Source organism: Symphodus melops, assembly GCF_947650265.1.
Source record: "Symphodus melops genome assembly, chromosome: 4".
NCBI classification, from domain to species: Eukaryota; Metazoa; Chordata; class Actinopteri; order Labriformes; family Labridae; genus Symphodus; species Symphodus melops.
The window spans coordinates 19,825,463-19,841,577 of NC_136694.1; the positions used below are offsets into that span (position 1 = coordinate 19,825,463).

General features: G+C 38.3%; 1 protein-coding gene across 1 annotated transcript in view; it reads right to left on the reverse strand.

Moving 5' to 3' along the window:
- The window catches only part of kcnb1 (potassium voltage-gated channel, Shab-related subfamily, member 1), a 34,427-nt gene that overhangs the window by 16,345 nt on the left and 1,967 nt on the right, over positions 1-16,115 (reverse strand). Inside the window, exon 2 of the mRNA XM_079341405.1 lies at positions 14,960-15,618. Coding sequence (XP_079197531.1) covers positions 14,960-15,571 — 612 coding nt within the window. The 5' untranslated portion in view covers positions 15,572-15,618. The remainder of the gene's footprint in view (positions 1-14,959; positions 15,619-16,115) is intronic.

Here is a 16,115-nt window from a genome sequence, read left to right on the forward strand (position 1 = left end):
AGCAAACTATGCATCATTTTCTACTCTTGTCTAATGAATATCTTACCGGCCATTGCCCAGGCCTTTGTTTGCTCTGCTCTTTCTTCACCCTCATTTGCAACATCTGTTGTAACAAGCATGCAAACACTTGCTCCTGCAGCTGCTGCTGATATAACATCTCATAAACCCCAACACTGCCCGTCTGATTTTTAAAGGCACTTTGGAGGAGAGTTTATAAGTGACACTCCCCAACATCTGCTGCCAAGCTTCAGGCTCGTGGCAGTATTGGCCTCAACATGAATGTGAAATATGAACTTGGAATCCAAAAAGTATTCATGTAAAATAAATGACTTTTTCTTGGGTAAACAGAGTGAACTGGGTTTTTTCTGCACTGAACTGGACAGTGTGCCATGGAGAAAGTGGGGTAGGACATGAGGCCAAGGTCCATAATTGAATTTATATGGGTCCATCCTTCCAATGACTGAGCTATTTAAGTAAGATAAACACAAATGTCTCCATGAACTTATTAAACAGTTAAGGAGAAATGGTGGAGCCTTTATGTTCAAATCTGGATACTCATAGAGTTTTCACTGCCGCTTGTGTCCTCTCACTGTTCGTTCTCTACCTTGCCAATCTGTTGCACACAGCCCCACAGGAGCCCGACTTGTCAACTGAGCTGTCAATCATGTAGCATCAAACAAGTGAGTGAAACTAATCTTCTCAGAAACATGAACACTTGGACATAAATCAGCAATAACTATGACATAAACCATGTTGTAGTAAAACGTAGTATTTTAATGATGGTGTAAGTATACATTTAACATTAAAACTTATCAAATTAAAACTTATCAAATTAAAATCCGGTGTAATAGGTGTTTCCTTCTGTCTGTTCTATGTTTAAGTAGATGAAAGTACTGCTTCAGACTTTCTTGACTTATGGGTTTATTTTACCATGAAGGAACACAAACACATGACTGTCTAGCAGAACAGCATTGTAGGTTTTGCTAGCCTGAAGCCTTATTGACTTCAGAGTCATTAAGAATAACATTGCAGCGCTGCAAAAACTCAGGAGTTTTGGAGTCAACAAATGTTTTATGTTTGCACATTTTTCCAGTGTACCCCACTTAAACAAAAAGAGAAGGGGGGAATAAAGTTACCCAAGGTCTTCGAACTCTTCTTAGTTGCTTTAACAACGTCAGCATTTTACATTACGCCGCGTCACACACTCAGCTCGCGTATTATTCATCAGCAGCTGTGACAGTTGTTGATGAGCACTCTCCTTGAGGGTGAGGACTGATTCAGGGAATCTGACACAGTTTCAATTTAAATCACTCATGTTAAAGTCTCTGAGGGGTACTGCATGTCAGTTGAAAGTCTCTCTATCAGACAAAAATATACAATACAATAGACTCACTGTTCAGCTCAGCACCCAAAATTGATATACCTAAGAGAAATACGTGGATGAATGGTTTGTTTTTTCTTTAGAGAAATGAACCAAGTCCTTAAAACGTGTTACATAAACCTGCATGTCCATGTTCAAAATGCTCTCGTCGTCTTTTGGAACTCAAAAGGTTTAATATTTGATGATTATTTTAACTATACATGGAGTTACTCTGTAGCCAACACATGTCTCATCGTGAGACAACTCATGATGAGAATTCATGTGGAAGGATTTTTGTCTTTGATGCTGAACTTTTGTTTTCTGCTCCTCGTCGCAGGAACAAAACACTAACCGCATGCCTTTGTTCTTTTGGCCTTTGGGATTGTGTGTGATTGTCCTTGCCTCTTTCTTTAGAACTAAAACAGGTCCAAAGGCAACCAAAAAAAACGCATACTCTCCATGAAAGTGATAATCAGACTTTTCTCTGACTTTTTAGGATTATCTAGGTTCTTCCATAGAGAGTCGTGTTATTACAGCAAACAACATGTACTTGAATTCAGTAATTCAGTAAAGCAAACATCTAATTAAATTAACATCTTTTAATACCCCAAATGGGCTTTCATACTTACTATTGTATAAGAAAGTCTGAACTCTTGAGTACTTCACTTTGTTACAATATACAAGACACTTATTCCATGTAAAAGAAACAGCAAGAAATGTCTACTAAAATGATCGTTATCATGTTAACAATGTTTTTATTTAACACAGAAACATGTGTCCAAAAAGGATATTATCAGTATTGAGCATTTATTGGCTTGATAGAAATTGATTTGAACTTTGATTATTAGAAATAGTAAAGAATTGTGGGCTGCTGTCATATGAGGCCCTGCATATGTAATCCTATGATGAACATTGATTCCCAGAAGAAACCTGAGAACCATTACAACGTCATATGCTGATGGCTCGATGAGAGTGAATATTCAATTCACATCATGTACTCAGTCATTTTCTGACCTTATCATTTTTCACAGTTCCCAGTTTTCCAGGTCTCTTGATCTGTCTCTGTTTCTTGTTCCTGTGTTACACTTGCTGTTCCTCAGGCTTACTTCCTTTGGGAGCAGTTAAGTGTCTTTTACTCAGTGGTCACGATACAACAGCTTGACTCCATTGAATGAATACTGAGACTGTCTAGCTTAGCATCAACCATGGCTTATTCTTTATAACGCCTCCACCATCCCAAAATACATTTAAATAAAACTACAGGGTTACAAGTAACTTAAGAGTATTTATTTCACTTTAATTCCAGCAAATATATGCAAAAACTTTTTTTATGAACTTTAAGATTGATTGGAAGAAAAAACATTTTAATTAATTGGATCAATGATAAACAACCTATTTGTCAAATTATGGTATAGGGAAATAATCAGGGTCCTCCCCTATGGAAGACTTAGTGCATTGTGAAGGGTAACGAGAGGTTATTCAATAAAAAGTGGGCTCCTCTGCTTAACTACCTACCTGAGGATTTGACTCAGCTTGCGATGAGGGGCCAGTTTTCCCTAATATGTTCACGCCCACCTAGGATAAGTCAGTGGGCGTGCACTGTCGCTATTCACATTCAACATTCTTGAAGCCAAAATATGGCACTTAGGGGCGCTTCCATCGTACAATTTTGACATCATTGGGAGCTAGAGTCCGCATTGTAGGGTACAGTGGGAGGAGCCCAGTAACAAGCTCTGCCCATTTAGCGTACTGCTCTGATGACTTACGCAGCCCAGCTATGGCAAGAACATACCTATCTTTCCCGAGGGAAATCCATCATCCGACAGCTTGTTCAGAATAAGAGGTTAGTACAATGCTAAGATATATTTCTAGTCAAATATCTAAACTCTCTCTCTCTACATAAAAATGAAGAAAATCATGCGTTAAGCATTAATTTTTGAATTTACATTTTTTTTCTTTGACTCTGTGTGTACTATATACTCACGAAAGAGTGAGTAAAATAATGATGTGAGGAGTATTTTACAGTTTGACCCACATCTGTTATCAGGAGGCGGGGTTTATGACCTATACTGCGGCCAGTCAGCAGGGGGAGCTCTAAAAATAAAAGCTTGACTCCACCGGGGACCATGTCCCGTCCATTATTTTTACAGTCTATGGGATAAATCCATAAGTGTCTTCTCTTGTAATGTACTGTAAAGATGAAGGGGGAGTAGACTGCGACATTTTCTTGCCAAAAATAGATGAATAGCTGTATGTGTGTGTGTATATACATCTTATATATATATATATATATATATATATATATATATACATATATGACTGACATGATGGCAACATTTTTAACTTGTGTTTCTGTTGAAAACCAATACAAATATGTTACAAAGGTTGATTGGAATCATGTCACTTATAACGCACTTATGAATTTGTATCACAGTGTACAGTGTAATAAATTTATCACCAGCAAAGCATCACATTTAACAAACTCACTGAACCAACTCTAATCAGCGGCTGTGAGACATACTCTAAGTGCGACCACCTAAAAACCTGAGATGACACTACGAATCGTGAACTGCCCGCTTCAAAATGCATAACAAGACTTGTATAATGCTCACAAACACAGCCCGACCACAAGAGAATCAGACCTCATCGCATTAAGAGTGAATGAGCGTTAAAATATGCAGCACTGTGTTAAAAAAAGCAACTTAATAGTGCCTCTGAAACAGTAGCTTCACATTGAACAATAAGCCAGATGAAATGTCAGTTACAAAACTATGTCTAACTTATTATTATGACTTTGCTTGTCTAAACTTGGCCTTTCTATGTGTGCTTATGTGGCCTTCTTTTTTTTTTGTTTTACCATATAATGAACCTTGAACACATCACATGAAAATGAGGTTATGCAATCACCTCTGTTCTTCTGTGAAGCCTTTCAGTCTGCTCAGAGAAAGATTATGGTGACCTCAAGAACATTTTATTACTAAAACCATCAGAAAAAATCCAACCTATTTGTCTTGAAATATTGTTTGGTTTTGGTGCATCAAGTGTAACCATTTCCCCTGTTGATGGACTGTATGCTGCACTAAAGAAGAAAAAAAAACTTGTGACCAAAAAAAGGCAAACTGACAAACTAATGAGTGAGCCTCCTGACCTGGAGCAACATGTTTGTGATGCTGCCAGCAGACAGAAACCTGCTGATACTGAGAATCCCATCACCTTTCTCTCCCTGTTACCATCAGGACAAACTTCTGCTACTGTTGTGTAATCCGCGCAGCAGACCGCAGATTGTGACTGAGAGCTAAGTGGGGGGATTAGTAGGTTTTAGCGGACATCTGCACTCCACTGAGTAATTTCACTCAGAAATGCCTATGCTTAGGGAAAAAAAGAAAAAAATGAATTCATGATTTGTAATTATCAGACTTAAAAAGGCTTTAAAAGCTGTTTTCACACATGCACACAACTCCTGAAAATTTCCTGAGATTCTTGGTGTGAGCTCTTCCTGCCCCTTCAGTAACCATTCTGGTTAAGCTGAAGTGTGAATGCAGCAGATAAAGTTCAAGAAAGTTCACTTCAACAAAATGAGCAAGTGACGATGTTTAAAATCTTGCAGCAGGTTCTTTAGCACTCATTCATTGACACTGTGACTACGTCCAGCTACAGCATTAACGTAAGAGCATAATGTCAGACTTTGGCGCTTTGTCCCCCATTTTAGATTTCCACTGTGTCTTTGCATGTCATGTGTTGCCAGTCCCTCCCGACTGACAGGATTCACAGAAGGGAGCTCAGCGTAAGTTAAACAGGAAGACTGGTTATATCTTTAACACATTCATTCATGTCTTCACTTCAACCTTAGCCACTCCCCCTACTATTCCCTCCATCTCCCTGCACTAGTGATCAACTGATTATGGGCATTTATTCTTTAAGTACTTAACCATCCAATTTTGGGCACAACCTCTCTCAACCAATCATCCTGCTGCTGCCAAATGCTTAAACAGTTCTCTCTCTTCCACAGTTCTGTCTTTCCAGTGCAACTGCTGCAACCCTCCTCCACCCCGTCACCTCAATCTCAGCTCAGCTGAGTCCAGATTCAGCTTCAGAAACCCACTCCTCATTACAGCCTCAATTCCTCTTTACCACCACCAGTGTCTAGACTCCATAGGGGGGTGTCCTATCCTGCTGTCGGCCTCATTAGTCCCCCGAGTGCATAAAGTCTTCACAGTGGAGTCTAATACCCAAAGATAAAAACCACATTAATATTCTAAATTGTTGCACATTTTTATTTATTGTTAAATAAATAATTGATTATTCTCAATTAAGTCTCTCCTGATTAAAATAACTAGACAATTAGCTCTCTAGGTGTATCTGCACCATATCAAGGAAGATAGAAATCTGACTAAAATAATTTACCTATTAATGATTATTGATATTTAGAATTAATGAAAGCCTTAGGGCCTGATTTACTACAATCCCAATTAAAGAGTACTAAATTGCACGTTTACTCCAAAAGATTGCAAGTTTGGTTTGTGGGAGTTTTGCGGGTGATCTGCAAAGAAAATTTGTGTGAATGATAACGGGTGCAATTTTAGAAGCGGTAGTGTTTCTGTCAGGCTTTTGTGTGTTCTACTGGTTTACATCCCAGAGAGTTTGGACGGAAAGCAGGACGACTGCAAGCGCAAAATAGGTATTGGCAAATGAATTAACTGTTTTTTTTTAGTTATAGCAGATAAATCTAAATATAACAAAAAGAACATTTGGCTTATCAGAAAACCACAGCATTAAAAAGGGCCTCTCTTTTCTTCCCTTCATTTTTTTGAATGTATTGTCTTACATTGCGCAGGAGGTGCGAGCTGTAGCACGGTGCTCAGACGCGCCACTCGGGCGCACCAGACAGCTGGTCAGCGCTGTGTGTGATCAGATATAAATGCCTTTGCAAAATGGTATCGAAGAAGGGGGTAAAAGCAGTGGTGAGGTCCCCCAATCCAATTGTCCTAAAGTGTAGCAGCAGGGGTCTGTACAGAGAGGAGACGAGCGCGATTGGGAGAGAAGCGCAGTGGAGAGATGTGCAACCCGAGAAAAAGGATATATTTAAAATGTAAAGTTGGCTAAAAGAAGGAAATAGGACGACATAAATGTCAATGTTGAAATTCTTTTAAATTCAGAGGCTGTGAATGTTCTGTTATATTAGTTTAACAATGGTGCTTCTCTAACTACAATAACAGCAGTCTGTTGTGCGTCACACTGAGCTCTTGGATTAGCACGTTCCTTTCAAAGGTGTTAAATTTAGAGACCATCAAAATCACCGCAATTTTTTGGAGGGCTTGGTAAATCGCATTGCTTGTACTAATCAAACTTCTTTGCATTTTCTCCTCCCAGTCTTTTGCACTCTGGGGCAGAAACGCCCCATATTGCATTTATTTATTATGGCAAACGTACTAAATGGACAATACGTGTTGTTCTGCTCATATGAAAGACACAATCCTCACTGCACACTGTTAGTAGATCATAGCGCATTTTTTGCTGGCGGTATCAAGTTTGCACACGTTTTAAGACGTGCAAACGTTTAGTAAATCAGGCTCTTAGTGTGACATCATGGCAAAATGGTTCTGAGGATAATGGTCTATGGAACATACAATAGCTAAAGAAACAGACTTCTCCTTTTGAGCTAAAAATAGCTTAAATTAAGGTGTATATCGTGGAAATACCCCTGTAATTGGAAGCTCATGCCTTTTATCTGCTGGATTTGCTAGCATGTTTCCCTGATAAACTGTAAAACTAAATCATGCTTGAATAGAATATGTCTTCAGGGGTTTTTTTAGTAACAGATTTGCCAAAGTAACAATAGTGAGGTTTAAATTCCTTAGAATTCGGATAATCCCCAAAAAATATGTTACTGTTAATCACAAGCCAACATATAACTAAAGTTTCTGGATGCCACCCTGTGCATTTGCTAAAAACAACAACTTCTTCAACAAGATCCAATATTAATCATATGTGAGGGAAAGCATTTTCTGGATGCTTTTACTTGGACAATTTTGGTGCTCAGAAGTCGTTGGCTGTGATTTGCCAATATAGTACATTTGCAATTAGGATGCAGGATAGGAAGGGAGCCATCTCTCGGTATTAAAAGATCATGATCATAATTGCTCAGCAGATACACAAATCCTCAATGTGCCACCATCCATCTGCCCAAATATCAGTCTCTTTTTGGCTCAGACAACTTTTGGACACAGTGGAAATAACAAATTAATTTCATAGATCAGAACAAGTCAAAAAAACATGATCTTGTAATGTCAGCTCCATTTAAAAAAGTCTGAACGGCAGCTTAGTGCCCATCATTTCATCTATCTAATATCTAATATATGCAGGCTAATGCACTCACACAACTCTTCAGCAATACACTTCTGTCTATAGTAGAAATATGTAAAACACTTAATGAATTCATCTAAGAATGTTTTACTGTGAATGTCTGAACTTCAGTCAGTCTGAGTCGGACTGTGTGTGGGATGGAAGAGGGGATTTGTGAAAGCAGGTGGAAAATATTAAACAAGGTGTATTAGTTTCCATTATAAAAAGACTGTCAACTTTGGGGAGAGTGTTTTTTCACCACATTTCATTGACCATGTTGTTGTGTGTGCATGTGTTGTACTGTAAGAGTGTGTATGTTTCTCCTTCTTAATAATGAGGAAAAAACAGGACACAGGTGAGAGCTGTTAATCAATGCCCTTTGCTCCTCCCTGTCAACAAATCTATGTTAAGAACTACAGAGAAATATGGAACAAATCAGCTTTTGAGCTTTTTAGCTGCTTTTAAACCTGACATCAAGTAAGATGAGGCAAAACCACTCAGTGGCACTGCTCTTGACGGGGAGACATTGTGACAGGCACAGAGAGCAACCTGCATGAAAGCAGTCGTTGATGCACTCAATCCCTGAGTACTCATGACACGAGGCTTACACAGTATCTCTGCACCTCACAAGCCCAGACATCACGGACAATAACCTGGAGGTGTCGGGTGATATTTTCTCTTAAATCTGTATCAAGAACACATTTTGACCTCAGTATCGCATGGTCACTAGTCACTACACACAGGGAGTTGCATGAGGACTCGCTTTCTCTGTTGCATTTTAAAATCTCGGACTAATAAGGTTAAACTATTTTCTAGCTACTATGCTGCAAATATATATATATATATATATATGTATGCATCTGAGTTTTACCCCACTCCAAATCTAAGTTTGAATGTTATTGTTCTTCTTTGATGTTGATACATTGCTTTTCTTACACCAAAACACATTTCATCTGTTGATGTGTTCTTATGTTGGATTATATTGAAGACTAAGCTTGCACGCATTGCAAGCCAGGCACCAATAAAGTCACATAGAAGATTTGTTTAAAAAAAAAAAAAAACGTAACAGTAATTATGTTTGGTAATTATATTCACAATCGAACCAAAGCAACTTTAGCAATTCTAGAGCACAGACTTTACAAAGTTACATTTTGGATGATAACAAGAAATATGACTAAGAGCTTGAATTATTCATCAGTGTACTCTGGAACTGTTATGTGGACTGTGTTTTTAAGGAAGTATGAATGTACTTCATACTCTGCACATGTTCTGCAATATTTGTGTGTTTTTTTGATCGCAAGTTAATATTAATGTTCAATGTGTTGAATATTGTATGAAATGTACAGGTATGATGCTACATATGCCATATACAAATGTGTTTTGTATTCATTCTTTCGTATTTCTTTTCATTGGTTCTTCATTTTAAACGTACTTATTATGGCTTTAACACTATTTTTTGCCACTTGATTCGCCATAATAGCTTTTACAAAAAGTCAGATTGTCATCTCCTTAACAAGCTAACACAAAACATATAAACACAATGCTGTCAAAACCCTGTATGAGAGTTACAAGAATTACACAAGCTGGAAACACCTTTGTCAACTTTTTTTCAAGGCAACGCCTAAAGCTCATTCAAGAAGGTAACAGAATTTCCTGGAAATATCCAGCAGATATTCAACATGAGGTTTAATGCATACCGATATATTGTCCACTTATACACAATAATAATGGAAAAAAGAAAGATTGTTGTTAAAAAAAAAAATAAAAAAAATCATGAGCACATACATTGAGGGTGAACCTCCTCTTTGTGCACTCACTAAGCGTTCTTCTGCTTCACTGGAACTTAAAAATATCCCCTTTTGGATAAGCTGATTGAAGAGGGAATTCTAAGTGATAATATCTACTTCATTATCTTTTGACTGACAGGTCGGCTGCTTAAATGGACCTGTGAAAATTACTGGTCCAATTAATTTTACCCTAGAATTGTCATCATCCAGTAGCATTAAGGCAGAAAATAGGATTGATCTTAGCAGCCACACAATACACAATAACAAATACAGTATCTGAATTTCATCACCACAGGCTACAGAACACATGCAAACTAAAATAAAACAGTCTGCCAAAAATGGACCCCTGGAGAACATAATGGAACAATAATCAGCTGTTTAAAGAGAGACGTTAAGCCCCAAAGTAAAACATGAATTAAGATTCCACTGTATCTAAATACCCTATGTGTCCAGTTGATGTGGTTTATTGAGAGTCATGAATTTGCAGAAGCCGTACTAAAATGTTATCTGACACCGGTCAAAAGAGTCCTTTTTGTGACAGAGGTGCTACTTGTCAACAGGCATCATCCACTAGTTGGGGCCCCAGACCAATAGGAGGCCATGAGGGTTCAATCCAAAGCAGTGGTGAAAAATGTGCACATTTTGCAATGACAGCAGGAATCCTCCCTAAAGGGCCCCATCTGAAAGCACTCACAGGCATAGTCTTGCTAAGCATTGCATTGCAATCAAAACCAAAGTTAGTCAATGAAAGTAAACAAGAACAATGAAAAAGAAACAGGAATATAGAGAAAGAGCTTTGGGACGTTAGCAGATAAATGCTGGTTGGAGGGCCCCCCAAATGATTTCTGCCTAGGGACCCACCAGACTCCAGAATCGCCACTCGACCTTGATAAGGGGCTGTCTGATTGCAATAACAACCTGACCCAAAACCTTTCAAACAAATCAGAGTTAAAACTTTTCAGGCTGAGCCTGAGCTTCTCCCCTATATAAGGTTGTCTAGCCTTCCAGGCAACAAAAGAATCGATGCAGACTACTTGGATTCGTCAGCCTCTTCAAAATTATTTATGGGATATAGGGTGAAATAATATGGAAATAAGGGTACATTTATGACATGCTTTAAAATAGGACAGAGGTCATTTGTCATGCGGGCGATATATTCAGTCTCTAAATGCAGACTCTGGTTGATTGAGCAACTGAACTGGCACGACAATTTTCTTGACTGGTTCTTTTTATGCCTCCCAATACATCATTGTTCTTGTGACTGGCAGTGACTTTCTAGCTGTCACAAACAGTGATCAATTATTGTCTTGTGTTGCTTCATGCTTTGCAGTAACGCAGCGGATTGATTTATGTGTAGGAAGGGAGCCAAACTGCATTTACATGTCCTCTGAGTGTGACATGAGAGGAGAATAATTGGAATTTGTTGCTTGCCATCTGATGCACAATACCCACTGACAGAGGAGGAATTGATAATTCTCCAATTATGCATGTAGGAAGGACAGAAATGACAGAAACATTCATGTTTGCCTTTGATTTCCTCTTTAAACTGGCTGAGGACAAATTTAATGTTAACGGTGGATTTTATTTCTAAACCAGTCATTAAGCTTTACTTGTATGGAAGTATTTTGAGCAATAAGCCTAAAATAAGGAAGATTAGACTTTTAAAATGTACAAAAATGTTCATCTAATGCTGTAGTTTTGCTGTAAATAAAGCTCAAGAGATTCTATTAAGACCTTTGAAATTGATTAAATATTCTAATTATATGACTCAATTAGCTAGGATTAAACAGGTATGTTCTTGTTAAATGATGATGCTTTGAATTCTCGTAAGTTATTTTTAAGGACAGAAGCCAGCAAAATCAAGGATGATGTTACATAAAATCTACCACGGTGCCTTCCTGGCTGTAAAGCGCCACTTTGCCAGTGGTCAGACACAATCTTGTTTTATGGTGACTCAAATCTGATTTGTGCAAGACACAGACAAAGCCCTGGCGGAACAAAAAAAAAAGAAAACAGTGTAAACAGAGAAAGGGAAGCTTTAAATTGGGCCTGGAGTCTCCTGGAAAATAATTAATGTGACATTTCCCTGACATTTAGTTGGAGATAAAGAGGTGGAGTCTGAAGATGGGCAGGAAGGAAGCAGAGATATGAGACATTCAGGGGAGAGAGGAAAAAACAGGAAGGACAGCAGAAAGAACACAGACAGCAACCCTGGACTTCCCCTGAACATCTTAGAATTTATGCATTTATTTATGACTGGTGCTTCTTATGTAGCTCTGCACAGACTTTAAAGTACTGGAAATAAGTAGAGTTGCCATTAAAATCTTACACACACAAAAACACAAATACTACAATGTTCAGTATTCACTACTTCAGTGATGGCAAATTACACTTTTGTTGCTTGGCAACCTTTTATTTTGTGCTTGTCTTTACCATTCACAATCTGTTTATACATTTCCATCCCTGACCAGGGATAGGACAGCACAGCTAATGAGCTAACACTGTGGTTAAAGCTTGACCATTCGACAAGCCCACAGAGTATTCCAGCCTATTAAAACAAGGCAAGACTATACATCAGGCCAATCAAAGCTTTTAGTTTTTTGGTCTGTGGTTTCACAATGCCATTTTAAGCTAATTAGCAATTGATGAACTTGGCTTTTTACTGTGTCAAGGTTGCTTTTTTTTCTGGCACGCCTTGCCCAACTGTAGTCTTATAATGATGCCAAATTACTGTACGAGATGATGAACATTTATTTTTCAATGGTAATTGCTGCATCCACTTATCAATTGGTGCCTATTAAGAGCCATATATTTGCAGGAAACAATATACATGCAGACTGTGCTCTGTAATTTCTCAACAGAAAGAGATCCTCTCTGGGTTAAAAGCAATTCAAAAGTATACTGCAGTGATTTTCTTTTTTATAAATTGAAGATATCAGGGTGTGTTAATGGAGACAGCAGTGTATGGTTGACTCTGAGTGGTCAGCTCCTTTTTGTAGGCTACAGCTCTTTCTTAGCTCTAACACAATAAACATTGATTTTACATCCCTTTGATTCCCATGAAGAAGACATTTCCCTGACAGACTCGCACTCTCGTCTCAGTCTGTTTGTGGGGAAGCACCGACAGTTCTCACAAATCCTTGCCGCAAAGCTTCAGACAGCACAAACTGCTAATAGTTTCATTTCCATTTCCTTAAACATCTTCCGAAGAAAGTTCATTTTCAAACATTGTTGGAACGTGAAAACATTGTCATTGATCCCCTCGATCTAATATAGGAGATTATGATCAAAGGCGGTTAATGCTATCTGGATTGTGGTGGTGTGGCTCCTTGAAAGGCCTGCTGAGGGACAACTGTGTAAGCATACCTGATTAAAGTCAGCACACTCAGGCATGGCATTCAGAAAGAAATAATCAGCAGCAGAATGAGGATCTTATCCAGGCGGCAGGCATGCAGCACAAAGACGTAGCAAGCTAAATTTGGGTCATGAACTTATTTAAACAATCAGCACCTCAAATTAACACATGGGTCGCCATTAACTCTACAAGCTGCATGATTGTTACCTCTATTTGTCCCACATTTCTGACAAATAAATGGCTCGTGTATGGTCTGTGCATGCTTTCCTTATCTACCTGTCAAAAGTTGTTTTCCCACGCCTTGATAAATCCAAACGATTCAAACGTTCCAGAACAAGCAGAATGTCTCCAACTTAATTGCTTCTAGATGATACAGGGGGAAGCTGTCACAAACTAACCGAATGCAAAAATATAGTGTAATGATAGTGTAAGCATGTATGTGTGCATCAATACATCTCTGTGTTTGAAAGATTTCTGAGTGTGTGTGTGTGTGTGTGTGTGTGTGTGTGTGTGTGTGTGTGTGTGTGTGTGTGTATGACTGTGCAATAGTCATAAGAGAAAAGAAAATATATAGATACAATATATTGTTAAACTTGAGTTAATAATCAAGCAATGGACTTCTGTTACTACTTGGATTAAACAGCATAAATGAATCTACAGGTTATGAACCTTGTGTCATCTTTAAAAGATGGTTAATAGAGACTTATCAAGAGAGCTGCTTTCATGTAACCAAAATAATCTGAGAGCTGAGACATACTTTTTTTGAGTTTAAACAACAGTAACGGAAGATAATAGCTCACACATCCCACACTGATAAATCACACTCCCTGGCTTTTTCTATTATTTCCACTCTTTACTTAGTGTTCCAACCTTAGAGCTACCAAAACATAAGCAAACACCAAAGGCATACACATGGAGGCGTCCTGAGTGACCCATTTTGTGCAACTGAAAATGTCTTCTTGTTAGTAGGTCTGTAAAGTACATGTGCATTTTTACTGGAGTATATGTACTGGTAGACTATCATATTTATTCATATTGCTCTTCGTGATGTTATACAGAGCACTTATCAGGATATACAATAAAGGTTGTGTTGTTTGCACAAAACATTGATTAAAACTCTACACCACAGCAGAACAACCTCATGCTTAAGTTTGTTTTAAAGTGTCAAAGTGTCCAGAAGCAGGTCAGAGCAGGAAAGGCACTACACCATGTATTAACATGTCAACGTTATGACACACCAAAAAACAACACAAATTATCAACATCTATGCTAGCATCTTTGTAATGCTTAATTTTAAAGTTACATGTGTAGGTTCTCACTCATCTAGTTCAACATATTTCAACGTTTGATCCAAAAGGTAACTGGACTTGCTGCATGGTCTGGAGGATGTTTCACCTCCATGCTAACATGTTCACTCAATGCACAATAAATTGAAACAGGTTTACTGCTAATGACAAAACAAAGTTTAGCTTGTAGGCTAAATGTTAACTTTAATTACTGGTTTTTAAACCTAGCATAGGCATTGTGATTTGGGGAGCATTTTCACTTGTGATAATGATTTTAAACGTAACCACAGTAACAAGTGTATTAACAACATAAAAGTGAGATTTAATTTTACCATTTTTACTTCAATTGCACCTACTTAATCAATTCAGTGAATTACTAGTAAAACTAATAAAACAAATATTGTGTATACAACTAAATCCCCAATATTTGTTGGAAGTTTTCAATTTTGAACAACCTAATTTCCCCCAGATAAGCTAATGGAAATTTAAAAGAAAAAGTTTTTTTTTTTTTTTTTTAAATGAATCTTTAGGAGGAATGTAAAGTGTGCACCAAATGTTTCTGTAATCCTTTAAATCTCAAGACACCTCAAAAACTACACATGAGTTATATGCTTTGTCCTGTTTGTCCATGAATGTTTGGACACAATTTGATGTAAATACAGTGACATTTAAAGTTGTGGAAATACATGAGATACAGATAAATGTTTACATGTTGTGTGTTTCTTTACTAATATTACTTTATAAGCCTGAAGGAGTTACTAACATGCAAGTAGAGGATTGATCTAACCAATCATTTACTCATCTCTTAAACCCAACACCATTCATTTACCTTTGCTGCAACAGATGAGCTTGGCTTTTCCAGGAGATCCCAGAGCTTCTTTCGTTTTTCTGCACAGCAAGTGTTGTCAAACTCTTCTCCCTCTCTGTCTTTCATGTTGTCGGCCTCTCTTTTCAGCTCCTCGTTCATTTGCTCCTTTTTCTGGTGGTACCTCGCTTGACAACACGACTCAAGGTAGATCTCATCAATGCCCCAGTAGTCGAGTTCCTGACTGAACGACAGGGCACACATTTCCTCCATCATGTGCAGCTTACCTGTGCGGTAGAAGTTCAGAATCGATGTGAATGCCCCTGGATGTCGGTCAAAAAAGTACTCGTTCTCCTCCAGGTTGTAGTCATCACACACCTCCATCAGAGATTCATGGGTATTGCAATCTCTGAGCTTCCCCAAACGTGTTCGTGGTAGCCTGTCCAACGTTCGCCACAAGACTTCATGAGGGAGACCCCCTACATTCAGCCGAACTCTCCGGAAACATGACTTGCTGCGAAGGATGTCCCCCGGTTCATGTGGCAGTGAGGCTGTGGAGTGTGAGGCCGCTTTATTCAACTCGGCCAAGGATTTCTCCATGGTGACCTTCGGTTCGAGGAGCAAGGAGGCAAACATTGGGAACTATGGAGTATAGCTGTTCCTCATGCTTAATGTAATGTTATCTGAAAGGTTGGGAAAAAAAACAAAAAAACAAATTATTACTACAGTAGGGTTGGACAGTGGCATCAAGGCACACACAATCACATTATAGCATAAATACCGCTTTAGGACTTCATTGCTAACCTTATGTGTAAGAGTCAAGGTTCAAAGGGAACATCTAACAGGTGACAGAATGAGGTAAGAAGAATACAAAGAACACTTATGGTTATACAACCTAGCTAGGATTTTTCACCTTTTTCAAATCTTGCCTCTGAATTTTGTGATAATGCTTTTTTTTCAGGCCTCTAAAAACCCTAAAAATGACACCTGTTTAAAGGAAACTTGTCATTCAAACTGCTGAAACATTGGAACCACGGGCTTTGAGCATGACTTTCAAGACCAGGTTCAACCCTATCATCTGTGTCCTCCTTAAAATATTTTTTTGAATCTTCACTGAACATAACTTCCCACTGGGGAAATCCAATCTTTGGACATTTCACTTTTAATTAACTCTCATCAC